Source organism: Microcaecilia unicolor, chromosome 11 (assembly GCF_901765095.1).
Source record: "Microcaecilia unicolor chromosome 11, aMicUni1.1, whole genome shotgun sequence".
Taxonomy (NCBI): domain Eukaryota; kingdom Metazoa; phylum Chordata; class Amphibia; order Gymnophiona; family Siphonopidae; genus Microcaecilia; species Microcaecilia unicolor.
In genome coordinates, this window is record NC_044041.1 from 13,059,950 (window position 1) to 13,086,081 (window position 26,132).

The window sequence follows — 26,132 nt, forward strand, 5'->3', positions numbered from 1 at the left end:
TGGAATAAGAACCAGAAAGCTTTAAAAAGAGAGAGAGAAAGATGGGAAAGCACCATTTTATTCACTTTCTTCTCTAGGTCCTCTGATGTCCGGTACCGGTTCAGCTCCTCGGCCATCCGCATGTTGGCTTGAACAATGCTTGCAATCTAGACAAGGGCAAAAAAATGATGCTGCTTTAAAACCAGCCTTTATTTTTTTCTCTTTGGTTTTTCTAGTAACCTGCTTGTATCTCATTTCTGGATTATACCAGCTTTTTCGGGAGGCTCCTGCTATAGAAAGTCTCTATAGAAGCTAAGTTTTTGCCTGCAGCCTAAAAGCTCACTTGGGATACCCAAGGTGTTCCCAAGCCCCTGTTGTCTTCCCTTAACGTCCCCAAGGGCACAAAGAGCGACAATTTAAAGGTACCGGGGTTAAGGGCCAGCAGGAAGGTTCCCCCTCCCCCTCCGGCTGCAATTGAGAAAAAGCAGCAAGTTCCTAAAGGTTCCAGGTCAGTGACATAGCACAGAATCACCCTGAACTGAAGCATCACCTTGTGACAGTTTCACTATTGCAGCTCTGTAATCCAGGCAAGCAAAGACAGAAATGAACAGGCATGTTTGTAAGCAGCATCTAGTGCTGGACTACTTGCGACCATCTCTGGGAAAAGGTGACAAACAAAAAATGAGTTGTTAGAGCAAACAAATTGTAAATACAGCAGTCCAAACCCCATCCTTTGATGTAACATAGTAAATGACGGCAGATAAAGACCTGAACAGTCCATCCAGTCTGCCCAACAAGATAAGCTCATTTTACACGGTATGTGATACTTTATACCCGAGTTTGATTTGTCCTTGCCTTTCTCAGGGCACAGACCGTAGAAGTCTGCCCAGCACTGTTCTTCTACTAAGCTCTGAAGCTAACGTCGAAACCCCTTAAAATTTACACTCCAGCCCATCCATATCTATTCAGTCACAATCAGGGCATAGACCATAGAAGTCTTCCCAGCACTGTTATTGTACTAAAAATTCTGAAGATTCTGGAATCCTAAAGAGTTACAAGATTCCGGAATCCCAATTAGTAGCAACATTCCATGTAGAACCCCAAAGAGTAACATAGTAACATAGTAAATGACGACAGATAAAAACCTGTACGGTCCATCCAGTCTGCCCAACAACATAAGCTCATTTTACACGGTATGTGATACTTTATACCAGAGTTTGATTTGTCCTTGCCTTTCTCAGGGCACAGACCATAGAAGTCTGCCCAGCACTGTTCTTTGACTAAAAGTTCGGAAGATTCTGGAATCCTAAAGAGTTACATGATTCCGGAATCCCAGTTAGTAGCAACATTCCATTTAGAACCCCAAAGAGTAACATGGTAACATAGTAAATGACGACAGATAAAGACCTGTACGGTCCATCCAGTCTGCCCAACAACATAAGCTCATTTTACACGGTATGTGATACTTTATACCAGAGTTTGATTTGTCCTTGCCTTTCTCAGGGCACAGACCATAGAAGTCTGCCCAGCACTGTTCTTTGACTAAAAGTTCTGAAGATTCTGCAATCCTAAAGAGTTACAAGATTCCGGAATCCCAATTAGTAGCAACATTCCATGTAGAACCCCAAAGAGTAACATAGTAACACAGTAAATGACGGCACATAAAGACCTGTACAGTCCATCCGGTCTGCCCAACAAGATAAGCTCATTTTACACGGTATGTGATACTTTATACCCGAGTTTGATTTGTCCTTGCCTTTCTCAGGGCGTAGACCGTAGAAGTCTGCCCAGCACTGTTCTTTGACTAAAAGTTCGGAAGATTCTGGAATCCTAAAGAGTTACATGATTCCGGAATCCCAGTTAGTAGCAACATTCCATTTAGAACCCCAAAGAGTAACATGGTAACATAGTAAATGACGGCAGATAAAGACCTATACAGTCCATCCAGTCTGCCCAACAAGATAAGCTCATTTTACATGGTATGTGATACTTTATACCCGAGTTTGATTTGTCCTTGCCTTTCTCAGGGCGTAGACCGTAGAAGTCTGCCCAGCACTGTTCTTTGACTAAAAGTTCGGAAGATTCTGGAATCCTAAAGAGTTACATGATTCCGGAATCCCAGTTAGTAGCAACATTCCATTTAGAACCCCAAAGAGTAACATGGTAACATAGTAAATGACGGCAGATAAAGACCTATGCAGTCCATCCAGTCTGCCCAACAAGATAAACTCATTTTACATGGTATGTGATACTTTATACCCGAGTTTGATTTGTCCTTGCCTTTCTCAGGGCGTAGACCGTAGAAGTCTGCCCAGCACTGTTCTTTGACTAAAAGTTCGGAAGATTCTGGAATCCTAAAGAGTTACATGATTCCGGAATCCCAGTTAGTAGCAACATTCCATTTAGAACCCCAAAGAGTAACATGGTAACATAGTAAATGACGGCAGATAAAGACCTATACAGTCCATCCAGTCTGCCCAACAAGATAAGCTCATTTTACATGGTATGTGATACTTTATACCCGAGTTTGATTTGTCCTTGCCTTTCTCAGGGCAGAAACCGTACAAGTCTGCCCAGCACTCTTCTTGTACTAAATGTTCTGAAGCTCATCGAAACCCCTTAAAATTTACACTCCAGCCCACCTTATCTATTCAGTTACGATCAGGGCGTAGACCGTAGAAGTCTGCCCAGCACCGGTTTTGCTTCCCAATTACCGGTATTGCCACCCAATCTCCGCTAAGATTCCATAGATCCATTCCTTCTAAACAGGATTCCTTTGTGTTTATCCCACGCATGTTTGAATTCCATTACCGTTTTCATCTCCACCACCTCCCGCGGGAGGGCATTCCATGTATCTACCACCCTTTCCATGAAAAAATACTTCCTGACATTACTCCAGAGTCTGCCCCCCCTTCAACCTCAATTCATGTGCTCTAGGTCTACCACCTTCCCGTCTCCAGAAAAGGTTCGTTTGCGGATTAATACCTTTTAAATATTTGAACGTCTGTATCGTGAAAAAGTAAACAAGTTACAGATACTCAAACATGTTTCAAGACTGCTTAGGGACCCATGACATTAAAAAAATTAAAAAAAATCAGCCGTTCTCAACCTTTTGAATCTGCCAACTTTAGTCAACCTTTTCCCAAAGACAGTCACATTTATTCTTCTCTTTGTGTGTACTGGAGTTTTGTATTAACCTTAACAGGTCTGTTACTCTTTTTAGAATTAAAAAGTAGAGGAGTGTGGTAGCCGTGTTAGTCCACTCTTAAGGTTATCAATAAGGTTGACGAAGAAGGGCAACCTTCGAAAGCTAATCAAGAAATGTATTAAGTTATGTCCAATAAAAAAGGTATCATCTTATTTTCTTTTCCATGTTTTATTTTGTTTGATTTCTATAGATTCTACATGGAATGTTGCTATTCCACTAGCAACATTCCATGTAGAAGTCAGCCCTTGTAGATCACCAATGTGGCCGTGCAGGCTTCTGCTTCTGTGAGTCTGACGTCCTGCACGTACGTGCAGGACGTCAGACTCACAGAAACAGAAGCCTGCGCAGGAATGTTGCTAGTGGAATAGCAACATTCCATGTAGAATCTCCAATAGTAGCAACATTCCATGTAGAATCTCCACTAGTAGCAACATTCCATGTAGAATCTCCACTAGTAGCAACATTCCATGTAGAATCTCCAATAGTAGCAACATTCCATGTAGAATCTCCAATAGCAGCAACATTCCATGTAGAATCTCCAATGGTATCTATTTTACTGTCATAGTAATGCTTGAATGTTTTCAGTTATATACACTGTCAGCTAGCACATTTGCTTATTTCCGATCTGAGGAAGAAGGGCAACCTTCAAAAGCTAATCAAGAAATGTATTAAGTTCTGTCCAATAAAAAAGGTATCATCTTATTTTCTTTTCCATGTTTTATTTTGTTTGATTTCTATTGATAGAATTTTAAAAAAGCCCCATAGATTTCAGGAAGATATAATATAGAGAAGGGGACTCAGTTAACAGCCTGTAGGCTTAAACTATAATAAGAAAGGCAGAGGACGTGTGTTTGTGTTTAGGGAAGGAGTTTTTCTTCTTTATTTTGGTTCCACCTCCTTATAAGGTTGTACAAGTTGACTGTATCTTACTTTTTACTACAAGTTATATCACTGCAGGGAACCCTTATAGCTGTATTTCCAAAGTTCATCATTATCTAACATCATGTTTCCATTCTTTGTTTCTATATTATTATTCTTTTTCAATAAACAACCAAAGTAAACGAGTAGACCATATAAATGCTATCATGCAAATCACTTTATTTCTGTAGCTGTATCTCCCCCTCCCTCCCCCCCCCAAAAAAAAAAAACAGTGTGGTGGGGGGAGAGGTCTGAGAGACTGGATGAAGGCTCAGGGAAAGGTGGTACGAGAGAAAAAAGAAATGGGGTGAAGGCTAGGGGAAGGGGGTATGACAGAAACCGGGTGAAAGCTGGAGGGAGGGGGTATGAGAGAAAGAAAAGCTGGGTGAAGGCTGGTGGAGAGAATATGAGAACTGAGTGAAAGCTGGGGGTGGGGGAGGAAGTATGAGAGAAAAAAAACTAGGTGAAGGCTGGGGGCAGATATGAGAGAAAGAGAACGTGGGTGAAGGCTGGGGGGGTAAGAGAGAAACTGGGCGGCTAAGAGTGTCATTGCAATGCACTGGAAGAAACAGAGGGCTCCCTCAGAGCTGGACTGGACTCTGAAGCTTTCCCTGGTCGGGGAATTGGAGCAACTAACGGACAAAAGAATGGGAAGGTACAGCCCATCTTCTGAACTGTGGTCTCGATTTAAGCGATTAACCCAATAAGGACAGTTGAAATAGAGCTGGGAGGGGGAGGAGGGGGGGAAATGTGGGGGAAAAATGAAAACGTTTACATTGTTGTATTGTAATGATGCTTAATAAAATATTCAAACATTAAAAAAAAAGAGAGAAACTGGGTGAAAGCTGAGTGTATAAGAAAAATTTGGTGAAGGCTGGGGGGAGGAAATATGAAAGAAAAAACTGGGAAAAGCTAGGGGGAGGGGTATGAGAGAGAGAGAGAGAGAGAGAGAGAGAGAGAAACTAGATGAAATCCAGGGGGTATGGGAGAAAGAGGAAGTGGATGAAGGCTGTGGGGAGGAAGTATGAGACAAGAAAGGTGGGTAATGTCTTCTATTTTATTTTATGTCCCCAGGCTCTGATAATTTGATACCATCACCCGTCAACACAATTTCTTGTCACTAGTGCTTCACTTCAGATTATCAGTGCTTGAGCCATAGGTAAACACTCTGAAAACAGGAGTCCAGGATGCTTGCTTTAAGATCACCAAGCAATCACAGAAACCAATTATTATAAAATACATCAGTACATGCACAGTTACACCAACTTCAGAACAGGTATACGTGTGTGACGGTGTTTCCGTGCTACCAGGTGCCTATTTGATAAAGGCAGATAGGTAAGGTGCCTATGTAGGCAACTTCTGGACTTCTCACACAGATGTCCTGGTATAAAATAAGGCAGCCCAACAGGGGTAACGTGCATCCGCGTGAAAGTTAATTCAAGCTTCTGCAAAGAGCTTTAACTGCTCCAAGGCAGGAGTAACTGGGGGTACATGTACTCGTTGAAATGTATGTGTCACACACTCACTCTCTCGGTCTCACAGACAGTCTGTGTATCGCACACATAGTCTCTCACACTCTCTGTCTCTCACACACACACACACACTGTATCTGTGTGAAACACACTCTCTCTCTCACACTCACTGTGTCTCACATACGCACTCGCACACACTCTCATTCTCACACACACACACACTCTCTCTCACACACACACGCACCTAGTCTCACTCTCTCTGTCACACACACACTCGCACATTCACTCTCTCTCACACAGTCACTCTCACACACACTCTCTCAAACATACACACTCCGAGGAAAACCTTGCTAGCACCCGTTTCATGTGTGTCAGAAACGGGCCTTTTTTTACTAGTGTTCTATAAAATACATGCACATGTGCTGATCTAGCACCTTCCTCTGTCCATTCTCCACCCTAGGAATAGTACACACGCGGAGAGTAATTTTAGAAAGAGGATGCCTATGTCCAAGTAGCAAAAAGGTGACTATTTTATCATTTTTACTATTTCAAAAAATGTATAAGCAAACAACAAACACTTCTAATCTTCAACAATCTATACAAAACCAAAGCAGAAATCTATATTACCAAATAATAAACCATACTATATACCGTATTTTTCAGACTATAAGACGCACTTTTTTCCCCCAAGATTTGGGAGGAAAATGGGGGGTGCGTCTTATAGTCCGAAGGTAGCGAGTTCGGGATCGCCCTCCCGTACTTACGTCACGCGATGTTCCCTGGTGGTCTAGTGACGTCGGGGCAGGAAAGAGCCCCCTCTTTCCTGCCCAGCGCGCTGCTCTCCGTCCTCCTGACTGCTTCCTGACGGTCTCGGCGAGATTCAAAATGGCCGCCGAGATCTCGCCAAGACCGTCAGGAAGCAGTCAGGAGGACGGAGAGCAGCGCGCTGGGCAGGAAAGAGGGGACTCTTTCTTGCCCCGACGTCACTAGACCACCAGGGAACATCGTGTGACATAAGTACGGGAGGGCGATCCCGAACTCGGACAAGACGCACCGGAGCACCTAGGTTTTAGAGGAGGGAAAAAGGAAAAAGTTTTTTTTTCCTATTTCCCTCCTCTAAAACCTAGGTGCGTCTTATGGTCCGGTGCGTCTTATAGTCCGAAAAATACGGTAATCAAAAGAGAAAGTAAAGATACACAAGAAAAAAAAAAAGGAAGATACAGGAAAAGGCAGCAGACAGAATACTCTGAGCTACTGGGTATTACTACTGGCAAAGTCAACCTCAAGCTGTAATCTTATCATCAAGGACATCCCTTAATTGTTTAGGACTGAAGACACTTAGGGGTAGATGCATCAAGCAAACGTAAAAAAATCAGAAACGTTAAAACCTTTACCGAATTTCAAATAACGAAGCATGCTCCAAAAACACAGCCCCGTGCAGCGCCTCTCTCCTCTGCCGGAAGGCGCTGCACGGGCAAGAAGAAAGCTGAATCAGCTGATGCCTGCCTTCGCCTAGCTTCGATAGAGCGTCTTTCTCCTCCTGGGCCCGCCCCTGTCTGACGTCAGTAACCTACGTAGGTTACTGACGTCAGACAGGGGCGGGCGCAGCAAGAGAAAGACGCGCCATCGCGAAGGCAGGCATCAGCTGATTCAGCTTTCTTCTTGCCCGTGCAGCGCCTTCGGACAGAGGAGAGAGGCGCTGCACGGGCCCGGTAAGAGGAAGTGGGGCCCGATGGAGGAGGGGAATGGCGGCGACGACCCCAAAAGGGGGCGGGGCACGGACGGAGGATGTCGGGAGGCGGAGCTGAGGTGAGAGAGTAGTGAGGAAGGGAGGGGGGCAGGGGCTTCTAGAAGTTTGCTTTTTCGGGGTGGGGGGAGCGGCGGAAAGTGGGGAGCAGCGGGGGGGGGGGGGGCCAAGGCCGTCCGTACAGGACGCTCCTGATGAGCGCCCTTGCCCCCTCCCGATCCTTTTTTTATTTTTATTTTTTTATGTGTTTTCTGAGGTCCTTTGGACCAATCACAGCGCTTTTAGCTCTCCTAATGCGCTGGGATTGGCTCAAAGTTTGTTTATTTTTTCACTTAACACTTTTTCCTGGCACAGAGCTGTCCTAACGAGAGGTCCAGACCTCTCGTTAGTTTTCCTGCCTTTTTCCTGCGTAAAGGCAATCGGAAAAGGTTAGTGCATGTCGTTTCAATGGGGTTTTCACACTAATTGCTCATCTCCATTCCGTTTTCGTTAGCTGCTACTACCGTCGAAAAATAGGCTTTAGTGCATGGAAAGGATCGGAAATTCTTCCTTAAGGGCTCATTTAACGATGAAAAACGTTTAGTGCATCTGGGCCTTAGAAGGAAATTGAGCACCCAAATTAAGAACTTCCTGCTGCATTTGCAGAAACTGCTCATGTTTACTCTGCGTCTGCCTGCCGTAGTCAAGAAATATTTGAAAGGACTGGTCAAAAACAAAACATTCCTAAATCTAAAGTTTCATTTAAGTTTTTATCTGACCTGAACACAAAAGGAGACCAGGAGGGGCAGCTGCAGCTTGCTGTCGAACCTGCACCCCAGGTCTAAATTAAGCCTATTTTATAAAGGTTTTATGGTTATGGTTACTGCCTTTAGTCTGGACACTGCTTTGCCCCGTTTGCTCACCTAAGGCGGTTTAGAAAGTTTTAATAAACTGTAAACTGTTTAGTACAATGCACAGCAAAAGCAGTGTACAATCTATATATATAAAAGGCACTTTGAAGCCTCAAGCCGGAAACTTGAGGCGCCCAAGATATCCGGTTTGGCCTGCAGGCTCCAGTCACTGTAGCTCCGCCCTCGCGTCAAAACGCGATGATGTTGAGGGCGGGGCGGCCCTCGCGTCAAAACGCGATGACGTTGAGGGCGGGGCAGCCCTCGCGACCACGTCACTGAAGGACGAAGGGACGAAGAGGAGAGGTGTGCAACTCGGAACGGAGGCACGGAGGGGGTGTCTGCAACTCGGGAGGGAGGGAGGGAGGACGGGGGGGGGGGGGGATTACCCTGCTAGCGCCCGTTTCATTTTTGCCAGAAACGGGCATTTCTTACTAGTTTCAAAATATAACGCTAGAAATAAGAAACAAAATGCCATAAAACAACACAAAAGAACCACCCCAAAGAAAGTCAGTAAGAGACAAAATGAAATTCTGTAATTACAAAAGAGAAATCAAAACATGCAAACACTTAGCACAAGTCTCAGAACCAGCACAGCCAGCTGGGAAAAGCTTGATTGAAGAAAAACATCTTTGGGCCTACAAAATACAGGTTATTCTCTTAACTCACATGGGAGGGAGTTCCATAGACAAGGGGCTAAAAAATAAAATGCAGATGTCCAAGTAGACTAAATGAGACTGGGCTCCCAAATGCCAACACATTCATTTACACCTGTTCCGAAGTTATTGCAAATGTGTGTGTAGCTGCGTAATCTATAAAACGCATATGTACACTGCAATTGCACCTCTGCTCTGCCTAAATAACACTTTCAAGAATGCCTACACCATATGCACGATTTTCTAAAATCATTTTCCACATGTGAAGCTGGTTTTACAGGCAGAGAAATCACACTGCAGAAAAGGAGACGCTGTGTGTTGTTCCCTCTCTCCCTATCTCGCACTAACATTTCCTAGGCTTCTCGCTCCTGGTCTCCCGGGCACTTACATGTTCCTTTAGCTGCAGAATCTCGGCTCTTAGTTTCCGCTCAGTGTCCTCCTTATCATCCTTCAACCTCTGGTTCTGCTGATGCAGCTCAATTAGCTGCTTCTCCAACAGGCTCTGGTCTGGTGATTCACTGGCCTAAGGGGACAGGAAAGATGCTTATCAACATGAGGCAGAAAAACATTCTAGAGCAAGACAACATACGTTTTTACATTTAAAAAGTCTTATACTTGTCAAGAACAAGTTCAGTCTCTCAAGGTGGGAGTCAAACAATTTGTGTACAACACTTTAAGGAGGAAGTTTATGACTTTTCAGTCTTAAAGTAACATGAAGGTAAAACAGATCGTAAAATTATGGAAGCACTAGTAAAAAAGGCACGTTTCTGACACAAATGAAATGGGCGCTAGCAAGGTTTTCCTCAGCTCCCCTGCAGCCACCCATGTCCAGTGACCCTCCTCTCTCCCCTGCCCCCCTCCAGCCACCCATGTCCAGTGACCCCCTGCAGCCACCCATGTCCGGCGACCCTCCTCTCTCCCCTGCCCCCCTCCAGCCACCCATGTCCAGCGACCCCCTGCAGCCACCCATGTCCGGCGACCCTCCTCTCTCCCCTGCCCCCCTCCAGCTACCCATGTCCAGTGACCCCCTGCCCCCCTGCAGCCACCCATGTCCGGCGACCCTCCTCTCTCCCCTGCCCCCCTCCAGCCACCCATGTCCAGCGACCCCCTGCCCCCCTGCAGCCACCCATGTCCAGCGACCCTCCTCTTGATTTTATCCTGAACATAAGAGTTGTGCCTGATTGGAACATAATGTTGAATGCAATGAGAAAAAGCTGGGACCCATGCCCCGAAGAATTCTAAAAAAAACACTGAACATTTTACAATGCAAATGGAAAGACTAGCAAACCAGTATGAAGTCTAATGGAGCAGGCCTGTCTCATCATTTGTGCCCAGCGATAATTTAGGCCGAGGTGTTCTGCACAAGCTGCAAACCAGCCTCTTGAGAAGACTCAACACATATCAAGATGGGACGGAAGCACTACCTGAAGGACGTAATTTAAGCCTGAATAAGAAAGGAATGGGTTTGTCTAACTGGTATAAATTGTTAAGAGTTTTTCTAATAATCAAAAAACACCTGATCTGAAGAAGACACTTGGGTGGTCTCACGAGCACAAATACATCATCATTAGATCTATGGGGAAGCATGAAAAACAAAACTCTACCTCACAGATGATAAAATTACTGGCAAGAAGAGTAAAAAAAAAAGTAATATCAGCCCAGCCAGGAACCAAGAGGCTCACAATCAGCACGCTCCATTTCATATCAGAAGAGCTTAGTTGTGTGCACAATACTGACCAGTTCGAAGATCATTCACAGTAGAATTCTAAAATAATTTTACAAAAGAACCTGACACATTTCTTCATGCCCCTGTCGTCAAAATATTCACAAATCTCACAGCTTCTACACCCCGCTCTTCCCCTTTGTCCAATGGAGACTTACATCTCTTCCTTACCTGTCCAGTAACTGAACTAGTTCCATCCTCAAAGATGATGTTTTCGTTGTCTCCATCGGGATCCATCAGCACAAGGGTATGGTGTGTTGTAAGGGAGGAGGAGGAGGAGGAGGATGTGGCAACGGTGGCAGATGAGGATGTCATACACACATTCTCCTCGCCTTCAACGGTGATTCCACTGGTTAAACTGCTGTCCTTTGAAAAGAAAAGCAATGTGAAAAGTGTCGACAAAGAGAGACTACGATAACAAAGAACGCTGCCATGCCAGGACAAAGCAGGGGCGTAGCCAGCCTTCCCTGGGGGAGGGGTCCAGAGCCTGGGGGGAGGGGGCACATTTTAGGCCTCCCCCGGCGCCACCCCCCCCCCCCCGGCCGACATTGACGCCCCCCCCCTCTCGCCGGGAACCCGCCGCCGTTGCAGCCTACCTTTACTTTTGCTGGCAGGGGATCCCACTCCCCGCCAGCCGACGTCTTCTTCTCAGTCGCTTCCTGCTCTTCAATTTGTTTGCTGACGTCCTGCACGTTGTACGTGCAGGACGTCAGACTCAGAGAACAGAACTGTTCTCTGAGTCTGACGTCCTGCACGTACAATTACGTGCAGGACGTCAGCAAACAAATTGAAGAGCAAGAAGGACTGAGAAGACGTCGGCTGGCGGGGAGTGGGATCCCCCGCCAGCAAAAGTAAAGGTAGGCGGCGGGGGCGGGTTCGCCGGGAGGGGGGTCTGGGGGTGAATCTGCGGGGGCCCCGGCCCCCTCAGGCCCCACGTAGCTACGGCACTGGGACAAAGTGCTGTGCAGGACTGAGAATAAAGACAGGGCAGCAAGGCTGGAACATGAGGGAACGCTGCACGCTAGGATAAACGTGCACTGGCAAAGGCCTTCAAGATTCTTAATAACTGGAGCAGAAGACACTAGAGCAGATCAGAATTCAGGATATGTTCTGTAACATGGGGTCGAGGGTCACAATAAGATTGAACACAGCAGAGTGAAAGCCAGTGACGATCCTAGGTCGGCTGCCACCCGGGGTGGATCGCCGATGCGCGCGCGCACCCCCCCCCCCCCCCCCCCCCCCCCCCCCCCCCCCCCCGGCGAAATTCTTAGCTGCTGGGAGCAGCTGTGCGGCTCTCCAGCTCCACTGGCTCCCTGCTCCCTCGGAACAGGAAGTAACCTGTTCCGGGGCAGAGGGAGCAGGGAACCAGCGGAGCCGACAGGCGCATGGCTGCTCTCTGCACCCCTCCAGCGGCGTGCACCCGGGGCGGACCACCCCCACCGCCCCGCCCTTGGTACGCCGCTGGTGAAAGCGCAGTCCACTGCCAAGGCTGCGAGAGTTATCTACCTTCCAAGTTCAATGAATCTGTGGGTTTAATTCCCTTATCCACTGTGCCATCATTCCCGGACAGAACCTGTTCCTACCTCACTGCAAGAGAATTTAGTCTCTTATGTTGTGTCTATTTAACATTAAGGCTCCTGTCACTCTTCAATAACCAAGCAACGACGACCAGATATGCCAAGGGATTTATATGTTTAGTGCTAAACGCATAAACCCCTTATGGTGATATTTGTTCTTACCTCGAGTCCTGCTAGTCCAGTCCAGGTGAGTGGCTTTGTGTTCCTCAACCAGCAGATGGATTGCAAAGAAAAAACTGACACTTCAGTGCCATGGTCACCAGTACGGAATGGTGCAGCCCTGGAACACCTGACCAACATTATGGGTCACTCATTACTGAAAGTCAACATTGTAGACCAATAATATAGACCAATATTATAGAAATAGAACACAGGGGTGGAGGTGAAAAATTACAGGATGAACCAAGGTTGCAGAATAAAAAATCCTTTATTCATGGTTGTATAGAAACACAGGCCTAAGCAGAACTGGACAGCAGTCCACAGTCCCAGACCGGACAAGACTCAATACAGGCCTTGTTTTGGCTTCCCAGCCTTCCTCAAGAGTCCTACTGTGTACAAATTGTCCTCTATGCGAAAAAAAATACACAAAAAAGTGATTTATTTGTTACATTTGTATCCCACATTTTCCCACCTATTTGCAGGCTCAATGTGGCTTACATAGCGCCGTGGGGCGAAAGCCTCCTCCAGTGAAGAAACAAATATAGAGTGGTTATTTTAAATGAAATAGATATGTACAGACACATTAGGGAAACATAGAGAGGGAGGTTATAAAAAATTCATTAAGTTCATAACAAGTTTGGGTTTCTTTGAGTTGACTCAAACACAGGTCCTCAGAGTATAACCAGCTCCCCAGGGAGTCAGGCCTGCACTGAAAATTCCTATTGCATCAGTTCAAACACATCATCTGCTGGAGGCAGAGAAATACTAGCAAGTTCCAGGGCTGCACCACTCCATATGCTGATGGTGTCACTGAAATGTCCATGTCCTCTGCCTCCATCTGCTGGTTGGAGATCGTAATCTACCCATCTGGGCTGATCTAGCAGGATAAAAAGGAAACATGAATTTTCAGCAGCACTATACAGATACGGTCCTTCAAGCAGTGCTGCTGCTTCTACGGGTAGCGACGTTGAATATACAACCAGTGTTCTAAACTAACGCCGACCGTGGGGTGTAAATACTGACCTGCAAGCTTTTATTCCGTGCTCCTTTTTCCTGACCAAGTTTTGAAAATTCACAGGTTAATATTCGGCAGCACTTCTCTAGATACCAAACACCTGCTATCCAGATAAGTGCAGCTGGATATTCGTACAGACCACTTGTCACTGTCCAGATAGTGCCAGCGTGGGGCAACAGCGGAAGCCACAAGCTATCCAGTTAGCAGTAATATTCAGTCCATTACCCAGAAAATGATCTGGATTAAGTTGTCAGTCTTTTTGCTGTCCCAGTTTTATCTGGTTAGCTCTCTAGATTGTGCTGGCGCTGGTGTCTTGTCCAGATAGTCCATGTCAGCCACTATCTGCTGAATACGGGTACTGAATTTCTGGATTTATTTTTTTTAGCTGCAGTATCCAGCATTAAAAAAAAAACCACCTATCACTGTGCCTCAATATTTTTCTAAGAACAGAAAAAAAAAATTCCTTGTATTTCAAAACCATATTTCCTGAATTTGGCCTGTGTTACTTATTCCTCATGTATCTCAGTGCACACAGGACAGGTAATTTTCAAAAACATTTCCATGAGCAGAACAGTGCTTTATCCAAACCAATGGGCTTTTGTAAAACTGCCCACCCAATGTGCAGCAAACTTGCATATGTACAGCCTGGGTACATGGAAACTTATCTGGTCTGAGTGAAATCATTCCCAGGGTGGGAGGGATTTGTTCTTATGCACATACTTTTTGAAAATTCAAGTGAAAATTTGTGCATGCAAGTGTAAATGGGTGTGCATCATTCCCTGAGGTAATTTTCAAAGCAGTGCACACGCTTTCACTGAAAATCCAGTCGAGTTCTCACGCAACATGTTATGCATGTACATATTATGCATGTGTGGAGTAAAGTTTACAGGGCTTCATCTCATATGAAACCAGATTTACATTTTGGCCAAAAATGGGAGAGAGGTGTTTAGGGCACAGCACAAAGCTTGCAAATCAGTTTCCTGCACAATTTTGAAACTATGCAAATTGTGGCCAAGATTATTCCCAGCAGCTTCTAGAAGACATAATATAATCCAGGAGGGGGAAAAAAAAAATAAACAAACAAACAAACAAACTTCTCTTTAGCAAAAAAAAATCACTTTTGCCCATAAGGAATATTTTGGAAGCAACTTGTCTCCTCACAAGGACAAGAATATAGTTTCGATTATTTTCACTCAGGCATGGTAAGTGCAGTGGCAGAATTTGGTATATGAGCATGTTATACATCCATGCAAAAGCCCCAGAGGCCATGAATTGAGGGTGGGGGTTGGTCTGATGAGCTATGATTTTTTTTTGCCCTTTTATGAACAAAGCCAACCTGACTTATGCCCCACCCATGAGCCACTTCTGCATTCTAATCACGTACCTTGACCGAATGGCAGGAGAAAACGTCGGTGCTCTTGTCGGTATGAAACGTGGGGGATCCAGTAGTGAGAACTGCCTGTGCCAGCACTGACCCAATGGACATCACATCAACATTCGTTCCACTGGTGATGTGCAGTCTGCCATAGGATTTTGGGTGGGCTTCTGCACTGTGTGCGTAGTAATGGCGGTTGTTCACGTCCTAATGGACAAAGAGATGCAAACGCAGACAAGAATAACTCTGTCACACATACGTGCTTTCACCTGGGTCCTGTACCATATCGTTCTGTTACAGCTCCTGCCCTCCCTATACACTGAACCAAATGATTCTGGCACATTTAAGTGCCTTCCTCTGTGATCAGCACAGGATTAAGGCACAGGCAACTAGACACATGCAGTCGAGCTCTCACGTAACATGTTATGCATGTACATATTATGCGTGTGTGGAGTTAAGTTTTCAAGGCTTCATCTCATATGAAACCAGATTTACATTTTGGCCAAAAATGGGAGAGAGGTGTTTAGGGAACAGCACAAAGCTTGCAAATCAGTTTCCTGCACAATTTTGAAACTATGCAAATTGTGGCCAAGGTTATTCTCAGCAGCTTCTAGAAGACATAATATAATCCAGGAGGGGGAAAAAAACAAACAAACAAACTTCTCCTTAGCAAAAAAAAATCACTTTTGCCCATAAGGAATATTTTGGAAGCAACTTGTCTCCTCACAAGGACAAGAATATAGTTTTGATTATTTTCACTCAGGCATGGTAAGTGCAGTGGCAGAATTTGGTATATGAGCATGTTATACATCCATGCAAGAGCCCCAGAGGCCATGAATTGGGGGTGGGGGTTGGTCTGATGAGCTATGATTTAAGTGCCTTCCTCTGTGATCAGCACAGGATTAAGGCACAGGCAACTAGGCACATGCCTAGGGCCCAAATATTTTAGATGTGTAATTTAATGGTTCCTAAGGCAGAATTTCGCACAGGTAAAGTCAGCTGCTGGCAGAAAGGAAGGGAAGAGGACAGAGCCACCGCAGTCAGCAAAGTTCAGACAGTTCTCAACCCCCCCCCCCAACCCCCACTGTCCCTCCAGTTTGGCAGGAGAAGTTGGTAAAGTGCGTTTTTTTACCTGCTGGTTCCACCTCTGCAGTCAGGACCATGCACAGCCTTGAGTGTGGAAATTTTAAAATGTATTTTACGTTTACAATAGGGAGCCCAATGCAGGTCTTTGCCTAGGGCCCACCAAGGGTTAATCCTGCCCTGTCTGTGCTCTCTGTAGGGCGATTCTGTCACTCATTCCTGTGCTGTACAGGATGGTTCTGGTGCACACACCTGTGCTCACCTGTGTGATCTGAATCTGGAAGGTGGTGTGGGGATTCCGAAAATGGGTCTTGAAGTGTTTCACTGCCTCGTCTCTGCGATTGAAGCCATTGCGACAACGGTAACAGTGCCAATGGGCCCCTTTGAACTTCTTCTCCCCCTTGATGGTTCCAACAATTTCACAGTGGTTACAGCAGCGTAAGATCTTCAGACCTGACAAACAAGACACAGGGTCTGGATTAGCTTCCCTTGATCTCAGGCTCCTTACACACAATTTCAGGGGGAGTTTGAAGTACATCAGAGCACCAGTATCTCCGCTCACGTCTGGAATTAAAACTAGGGTGAAGACCATCACAAATGTCATGCAACCCACAGTTATCTATGCCTCTGGGACGTACTGCAAAATCCATTATTTAATTCTGACTTTTAAAGGCTTCAGTTTACCAAAATCCTATAGGTCAGTATTTAAACTCTGTGGTCGGCATCTGTTTTAAACACTGGCCACAGCACTTAAATTATTTACCGACAGTGAATGCTGCTGAATATCCAGGTAGATTGGCAATATTCAAACTGCTGTCTGCATACCTAACCGGATGAAGTTAGGCCAGCAATTTCTCTGCCCCCAGCACTGGACAGAGGAGGTCTATTCAAATAGTGCTGCTGAATACTGACAGCCGATCTTAGCTACACCATTTACCCAGACAATGGTGGCTGTCACTTGGATAAATGGATTTGAATACTGCGGACATCTTTATGTTCCCAGTTGCTTAGATAGAACCTGTTATGTTAAAACTAGTCTGAACACTGGCTGTGTGGTGCCATACACAAAACGATAATAAATCTTTTGCTATCGTGAAGAGCAGTAATTTGCAGGAGGTGGAGTTATCTGAACTCAAACGCAGAGCAGATATCAATGAAATGTCACGTAGGTGGGCAAAGACAGAGAATCCGAGCGCTTCATTTTAACAAGGTGACTCAGCAGCCTTTCAAGCTTTCTAACTAGGCCTCTCTCATGCCCAAATCCAAAAGCAGCAGTCAGCATCAGATGCTAACAATGCAAAGCAAAGACCTGGGACTCAAAGGGAGTTCTGCATACAATACAGAAACAGAGAAAAATGTAGGCAGATAAAAGACCATATGACCTATTCAGTTTGCCCATCCATGCCATCTACTCTCCCAATCAAGAAACTCTGGTAGGCTAAATTCTGGGATGCAAATATCATAGTAACATAGTCGATGACGGCAGATAAAGACCTGTGCAGCCCATCCAGGCCCACTGAGATAAACTCATAGTATAAGGTATGATGTGATACTACATACGTTATACTTGAGCTTGTTTTGTCCTTGCCATTTTGCTACTACTACTACTATTTGACATTTCCACTGTACAATCTATATATATAAAAGGCACTTTGAAGCCTCAAGCCGGAAACTTGAGGCGTCCGAGATATCCGGTTTGGCCTGCAGGCTCCAGTCACTGTAGCTCCGCCCTCGTGTCAAAACGCGATGATGTTGAGGGCGGGGCGGCCCTCGCGTCAAAACGCGATGACGTTGAGGGCGGGGCGGCCCTCGCAACCACGTCACTGAGGGACGAAGGGACGAAGAGGAGAGGTGTGCAACTCGGAACGGAGGCACGGAGGGGGTGTCTGCAACTCGGGAGGACGGGGGGGGGGGGGATTACCCTGCTAGCGCCCGTTTCATTTTTTCCAGAAACGGGCATTTCTTACTAGTTTAACATAAAAGGACAGTCCCTGCTCAACGAGCTTACAATCTAAAGGATAAAATGTACAGTCAGACAAGTAGGGGTCATCAAAATGGGGCAGTCTAGATTTCCTGAAAGGTATAAAGGTTAGGTGCCGAAAGCAATATTGAAGAGGTGGGCTTTGAGTAAGGATTTGAAGATGGGTAGGGAGGGGGCTTGGCGTAAGGGCTCAGGAAGTTTATTCCAAGCATTGGGTGAGGCGAGGCAGAATGGGCGAAGCCTGGAATTGGCGGTGGTGGAGAAGGGTACTGAGAGAAGGGATTTTCAGGGCACGGACTGTAGAAGTCTGCCTGGCTCTGGCCTTGTTCTCCAGTTACTGAAGCCTAAATTTGTCCAGTCACGATCAGGGCGCACAGACCGTAGAAAACTAAGTGTGACACTGAAATCAAGAGATTTAGGATTTTAAACCTTGACAGAGAAAGAGAGACGTCAGACGCAGTGCTAGGGTTCCATATACCCGGAGCCTAGTGACCAGCAAATGAAGTTTTTGGGAAGTAGGGGATGAGGGAAAAGTTTGGACATCAGTACAGATTGAAATAAGTACGTTATTGATTTGGACATGATTATCTGCTGACAGGATGTGATGAAAAACTGCAGAGTAGGTCTGGCAAGAGCTGTCTGGGGACATGGGGTAAGTGCTGCAGTACTGCTGAAACTACTGCAGTAAATAGAACTGAGCTGAGGCCCGGAGGCGACCACAAGTCTAACTCAGGTCTGGGGAAAGGGAAGAGAAGCAGAAAAAAAATCAGTGTGAGCGAACTCTTTAATAAGCTGAGAGAAGTGCCCTCTCTGCAGCAGCCGCATCGTCTTCTGAGGCGGCAAAGAGCCAAGCCGACTTTACAGATTTACAGCTCCACGGTGTAACTGTCAGCAGCAACTGCAGTCTATCTGCAGCAAAGTGCCTGCAGTGGGAAGGGATGAGAATACAGGCTGAATCCCAATGACCAACGGGGGCCCCCCTCCTCCTACCTTCTGCAATGCACACCTTTTCTGTCTTACCCCAATATCCATCCCCCACAGATCCTTGCATTAAGCTGAAATGTCTTGCCAAAAAAAGATGTATACACATGCTCAAAAGAAAGCAAAAACCACAGACACATCTCATTAATTTTCTGCACCATAACGGTGATGATAATTGCATTACGTCAGTATCTTAGTGTACTGAGATTTGGGCACCTTATCAGTTTAATACCCCACCCCGAAATGGTACAAACTTTCGCAGCATCATGCTGCCTTTCCCTAGTACCCCATCTCATACACAGATCATCATACGGGAGGTCATTTTAAGGGCTGCAGGGAATTTATAGTGTAAATAGTGGAGAAGTACATAAGCATCGCCATGCTGGGACAGACCAAGGGTCCATCGAGCGCAGCACCCTGTCACCGACAGCGGCCAAAAGAACAAGCAATTTGTCCCACCCATCCTGGAAATACTGTATAATTCCCTCGTCCATTCAATAACATTCTATGGCTTTTTCCTCCAGGAAGCTGTCCAACCCTTTTTTGAAGTCCGCTAAGTTAACCGCCTTAACCACCTTTTCCGGCAGCGAATTCCAGAGTTTAACTACACGTTCAGTGAAGAAAAATTTCCTCCGATTCGTTTTAAATTTACCACACTGCAGCTTCATCGCATGCTCCCTTGTCCTAGTATTCTTTGGAAAGCGTAAACAGACGCTCCACATCGACTCGTTCCATTCCACTCATTATCTTATAGACCTCTATCATATCTCCCCTCAGCCGCCTTTTCTCCAAGCTGAAGAGCCCCAGCCTCTTCAGCCTATCCTGATAGGGAAGCCGTCCCATCCCCTGAATCATCTTTGTCACCCTTCTCTGCACCTTTTCCAATTCCACTATGTCTTTTTTGAGATGTATAAAAGCCAATTTTACAGTGCTGCTATTTACAGGATGCTTAATTTTGAAAGGGGTGTGTTGTACACACAAGTGTATGCTACAGACTGGGCACTTTCATAACATTCGTAGTTACTGCAACATCCTAATTCCTCCCAAGATTTCCTAGGCAAAATGGGACTTCGCCTGTGCCATACTGGGTCAGATCAAAAGTTCACACAGCTTAACCTTCTGTCTCCACCAGTGGCCAATGTGAACACAAGTACTGGGTAAAATGACAAGTAGATCCATTCCTTGCTGTTCACTTCCAGGGATTAGCACTGGCTTTTCCAAATCTAACTAATAGCTTTTCCTCCAGGAGCATGTTCAAGCCCTTTTTATACCCACCTATGATTTAATCTGCTTCTCTACTCATCTACCCTTAAGAACAGTTGCATCCAGGTTACCGTATTTTTCGGATTATAAGACGCACCTAGGTTTTAGAGGAGGGAAATAGGGAAAAAAAAAACTTGCTTTTTCCCTCCTCTAAAACCTAGGTGCTCTGGTGCGTCTTGTCCAAATCCCTCCCTCCGAGTTCGGGATCGCCCTCAGGGTTACCTCCGAAGGTAGAGATTTGGCTGGCTGGCCCTCCCTCCGAGTTCGGGATCGCCCTCCCCCCGGCCCTGTCACCACTTCTCCCTACTCACGCGATCTTCCCTGGTGGTCTTGTGAGTCAGGGCAGGAAAGAGCCCCCTCTTTCCTGCCCAGCGCGCTGCTCTCCATCCTCCTATATGCATTGCTGCCTGACGGTCTCGGCGAGATTCAAAATGGCCGCCGAGAATGGACGTCTCGGCGGCCATTTTGAATCTCGCCGAGACCGTCAGGCTACATACAGGAGGATGGAGAGCAGCGCCCCGACGTCACTAGACCATCAGGGAAGATCGCGTGAGTAGGGAGAAGTGGTGACAGGGCCGGGGGGAGGGCGATCCCGAACTCGGAGGGAGGGCCAGCCGGCCAGCCAGCCAAATCTCTACCTTCGGACTATAAGACGCATCCCCCATTTTCCTCCCAAATTTTGGGGGAAAAAAGTGCGTCTTATAGTCCGAAAAATACGGTAATTCACCACATATGTTATACTTGTTTTACAAAGCCAATGCTATAGCATTATTTATTGTAGTTTATAATTTGTTTATGTGATTTTTAATATGTATCATTCATTTAATTGTTTGTTATTGTAAGCCACATTAAACCTGAGTCATTTCTCGGGCTAACTTCGTGTAAAAATGTCATAAATAAATAAACACACACACTCTGGCCAAAAAAAAAAAAAATAATCCACACCTTGGCTGTGCGCAGAGTGATAAATACTTCCTCCGATTTGTTTACCTGCTACCTGTTATGTTTCACGGTGTGTCCCCTAGTCTTAGAACCAGTAGAAGGATAAATAACAGACCACTCATGATTTCAGAGGATTTCAGACGGCTGAGGGGAGACATGATAGAGGTGTATAAAATAATGAGTGGAGTGGAACAGGTGGATGTGAAGCGTCTGTTCACGCTTTCCAAAAATACTAGGACTAGGGGGCATGCGATGAAACTACAGTGTAGTAAATTTAAAACAAATCGGAGAAAATTTTTCTTCACCCAACGTGTAATTAAACTCTGGAATTCGTTGCCGGAGAAAGTGGTGAAGGCGGTTAGCTTAGCAGAGTTTAAAAAGGGGTTGGACGGATTCCTAAAGGACAAGTCCATAAACCGCTACTAAACGGACTTGGAAAAATCCAAAATTCCAGGAATAACATGTATAGAATGTTTGTACGTTTGGGAAGCTTGCCAGGTGCCCTTGGCCTGGATTGGCCGCTGTCGTGGACAGGATGCTGGGCTCGATGGACCCTTGGTCTTTCCCAGTGTGGTGTTACTTATGTACTTATGACATGATAGAGGTGTATAAAATAATGAGTGGAGTGGAACAGGTGGATGTGAAGCGTCTGTTCACGCTTTCCAAAAATACTAGGACTAGGAGGCATGCGATGAAACTACAGTATAGTAAATTTAAAACAAATCGGAGAAAATTTTTCTTCACCCAACGTGTAATTAAACTCTGGAATTCGTTGCCGGAGAAAGTGGTGAAGGCGGTTAGCTTAGCAGAGTTTAAAAAGGGGTTGGACGGATTCCTAAAGGACAAGTCCATAAACCGCTACTAAACGGACTTGGAAAAATCCAAAATTCCAGGAATAACATGTATAGAATGTTTGTACGTTTGGGAAGCTTGCCAGGTGCCCTTGGCCTGGATTGGCCGCTGTCGTGGACAGGATGCTGGGCTCGATGGACCCTTGGTCTTTTCCCAGTATGGCATTACTTATGTACTATCTCTTATATTCCTTCTCAGTTGTCTCTTTTCCAAGCTGAAGAGCCCCAACCAGTTTGGTCTTTCTTCACAAGGGGAGCTGTTTAATTCCCTTTATCATTTTCATTTGCCCTTTTCTGTACTTTTTTTTTTTTTTTGAGATGGGACTAGCCCACCACACAGTGGGTCAGTATTTAAACACTGTGGTTGGCATTTCTTTGGTTAGAAATAGTCCTATAAATTCCAACGCCAATCACCGTCCAGATACCTTCGGACAACAGCTTTTCTGTTTGGCTTCAGCTGTGAAAAGTTCAAGTCAGGAATGAAGAGTCAGTGCTGACGGCAGCTAAGAATTCTGCCCAGACAGACTCTCACATGGAAAGCTGAACATGAGCACAACCATCAAGTAATGTTCACCAAGAGAAGTCCTCCGAAAGCCTGCACTGACAACAACAACTCGTGTGCATATGGGTGCTCATTCTGGCACTGAAAATTTGTCATCTGAAGTCTCAAGCTGCAGACAGAAAGAAAGATGCTTGCCAGCACACGTGTGTCGTGCCGGAGACAGCTTGTCCTTGAAGTTGTACAGTGGAGCAGGGGCGTAGCCAGACTTCGGCGGGAGAGGAGTCCACAGCCCGAGGTGAGGGGGCACATTTTAGCCCCCCCCCCCCGGCACCGCCGACCCCGCCAATGACCCTCTCGACCCCCCCTCCCGCCGCCAACCCGCCATCGACTACCTTTGCTGGCGGGGGACCCCAACCCCCACCAGCCGAGGTCCTCTTCTTCCCATGCAGAACATCAGAAACAGAAGGAAGCCTTGCGTGGGAAGAAGAGGACCTCGGCTGGCAGGGGCTGGGGTCCCCCGCCAGCAAAGGCAGGCAAAGGCGGGAGGGGGGGTCGAGAGGGTCGTCGGCAGGGGGGGTCCAGGGTCAAATCTACGGGGGCCCAGGCCCCACGTAACTACGCCACTGCAGTGGAGTAGCCTAGTGGTTAGTAAAGTGGGCTTTGATCCTGGTGAAGTGGGTTTGATTCCCACTGCACTGCAGCTCCTTGTGACTCTGGGCAAGTCACTTAACCCTCTACTGCCCCAGGTAGAAAATAAGTACTTGTATATAATTTGTAAACCGTTTTGATTGTAACCACAGAAGGGCGATATATCAAGTCTCATCCCCTATCCTACAGTCCCCAAAATGTTCCTGGCACTATGCTCCACACTGACAGAGGCTGCTGCCACTTGACATGGTATCAAGGATCAAAGAGTTCCCTGGCACTTACTCAATGTGCTCAAGGCTCTTCCTCCCTATCTCACCGTGGTGTGCCGCAGCAGCACCAACTGCAAATAGAATCCCTGGCAGCAAACAAACAAAACAAAAAAATTCAACAAAGCCCTTTGTCCAATCACTGAAGTAAAGGGAGTCACTAAAGTGTGAGTAACATCATAATCGATCAAGTCACGCTGAAAGGGATTCAAGAAGAAAATGAGTAGAGAGGTGTGGTAGCCGTGTTAGTCCACTTTTAAAGGTAATCAATAGAAATAAAACAAAATAAAATATGGAAAAGAAAATAAGATGATACCTTTTTTATTGGACATAACTTAATACATTTCTTGATTATCCAGACACTCCAGAGACCCACAAACATCAAAGGAGAGGAAGGCCATCTCAGCCATATTGAATACCATAGTAACATAGTAGATGACGGCAGAAAAAGACCTGCACGGTCCATCCAGTCTGCCAAACAGTACCTTGAGCAAACACCACAGCCCCAAAGGCTGCCTAACTTGCACGTCCAATCTGTAATGCCTTACAAAAGAGTGGAGAGACAACCAAGTTGCCACCTTACAAATGTCTTAAGCAGGAATCAAAGAGTGTTCAGCCTATCATGAAGCCTGGGCTCTGGTGGAAATGTGCCTTCAGTTCAGTTGGCAGTTGTCTACCAGCGAACGGATAATCTGCATTCACAATGGTCACTCTCGCCACATGAGAGGCCAGCAGGAGGAGGAGATTCCGTTCCGCCTAGACCGTGAGTTCTGCTGTCTCCTGCACCGGAGACCAACTCTTTGATTCACATAGGCCCCCACTGTCGTATTGAATGACAAGACTCTGACCACCTTGTGGAGGAGCAGGGAATGGAACTCCAAGTGCGCCAAACGAATGGCTCTTGTCTTCAAGCGACTGATGGAACATACAGCCTCCAGACTCAACCAGCACCACCTGACCCTGGTAATGCACAGTAACCAGGTAACCTCTGCAGTTTCCTCCTGCAGATCATCTACCCAGATCTCTTCCTTGCCTTAGACCTTGTTCCCTGGAGCAAGGGAGGCCAAGGAATCCTGAACTTCTTGCTCCAGTGGAATGAAATGATACCTTTTGGCCCCCTCTCCCACCAAAGCAGCTAAAGCATCATGAACAAGCATACGGCCTGATACAATAGGAGGACAAACTCTGCGGAGAAGAGTGCCTGGGGCCCCCCCAGAAGAACCCTGCTTAATAAGAACCAGAGGCTCACCTACAAGGGCTTGATCTGAGGAGAGAGGCCTCAAAATGGCAGCGACCCCCTGGACTTCTGAGCTGAGTCAGTGTTTCCCGATGACCCCCCCCCCCCCCCCCCCGAGGTTGGTTGAACCACCCAAGATAAGATGGCAGCTGCTCCAGATGATGCAGCTTCCCCCAGTACTAACTCTGTACAGACACGCCAACTGCCGCTGACCGGTGATCAAAGCTGGGTGCAGCACAAGAGCTGCAGCGGTGCGGTTTCTCTGCAGACGCCGTTATCATATGAAAAGTGTCACTCAGCAGAGCCCAGCCAAACACTTCCCTACATGGCACACAGCACTAAAGAACTCCCCCAACAGTGACTGGTACTGGCAGTGGCAAGACTTTGAAAGACTCCAATCCCAAGCCTTTATCTTACTTTGTTTTGGATTTCTTTTTCTCTAGGCTGTTAGCATGCCTGTTCTGTTCCCTCCATGGGTGGGGGGGGGGGTCACTCAAGAAACCCCTCCCAGTGGATAGGGGTGAGAGCTGAGGTACAATCTCCATGCCGGACCAGAGGTGGGGGGGGGGGAGACCCTCGAGATCACAGTGTACAACCACGGGGCTAAAACACCACACTGGCTATGCCCCTGCTGCTGTTGCCTTCTAAATTCTCTTTAGCTTTTTAAATTTTATTTACTTATTTATTTAATGCCAACCAAGGGCCTAAGGGACAGGGCTACACAGGAACATACCTACCATCTGCTGAGAAGACAGATATATTGAGTGGCTCAGAGCTGCATGGGACCTAATAAGGTGAAATCACTCAGCAGTTCTCAGTTTCCCCATCTCTGGTAGGACAGCATATCACCCACTTCTTGGGAATGGTCTGGAGCAGATGAGGAAGAAGCAGGAGATGCTTTTGTGACATCATGGATGTAGAGCCTTTTGTGCTTTCCCTCCAATCATGTTAATATCCAGGATACTTCGGAAGCACAGAGACTCAGCACAGTTATAATAGTACCATATTGGTCAACACAGATTTGGTTTCTTTGCCTTCAGTAATTAAGATGAGAACCTCCTCCAATGCTTCCATGCATTCCAAATCTCATCATTCAACCTGACCTACTTTCACTGGGCCTATCCACATGGATCAAATGAAGTACAATACATCCTCTTAGCATTCAGAAAAGAAACCACTAGGAAATCATATGCTATTAAGTAGAAGAGATTTAAGACTTGGTGCTCCTCACAAAAAAACAATCCATTTGAATGCCCAATATCTTCTCTGCTTCAATACCTTCTAGCTCTATCAGATTCTGACCTCGGTACAAATTCCATGACAGTAGACCTCTGTGACATAACGGCCTATCATGAGTTTATAAACAAACAACCTATTTCTAGACACCTACTTGTAGGTGTCTCGAACTCCAGGCCATCTGTTAAGAAGCTGCTCGAGCCATGAGACCTTAATATGGTACTATCGCAGCTCATAAGTCCTTCATCTGAACCACTAGACTCAGCAGACTTAAGGTTTCTCTCTTGGAAGACCATGTTCCTCAAAACTATTACACTTGTGCATTAGCGAATTACAAGCCTTAGTACACTATCCACCATATCTACAATCCTTCGGTGACTGTGTGGTTTTAAGGACTCATCAGCTCTCAGACAATAAATACTACAG

At 46.2% G+C, this 26,132-nt stretch overlaps 1 protein-coding gene across 2 annotated transcripts in view; it reads right to left on the minus strand.

The window, feature by feature from the left end:
* The window catches only part of LOC115480831, a 70,004-nt gene that overhangs the window by 3,341 nt on the left and 40,531 nt on the right, over positions 1-26,132 (minus strand). Inside the window, exons 3-7 of one of the 2 annotated variants that reach the window (XM_030219761.1) lie at positions 16,062-16,252; positions 14,726-14,923; positions 10,762-10,956; positions 9,256-9,390; positions 66-146 (exon numbers count right to left, since the gene is read on the minus strand). In XM_030219761.1, the coding sequence (XP_030075621.1) occupies positions 66-146; positions 9,256-9,390; positions 10,762-10,956; positions 14,726-14,923; positions 16,062-16,252 (800 nt within the window). Of the gene's footprint in view, positions 1-53; positions 147-9,255; positions 9,391-10,761; positions 10,957-14,725; positions 14,924-16,061; positions 16,253-26,132 lie in introns of both variants that reach the window. The other variant, XM_030219760.1, reaches the window with a different exon arrangement.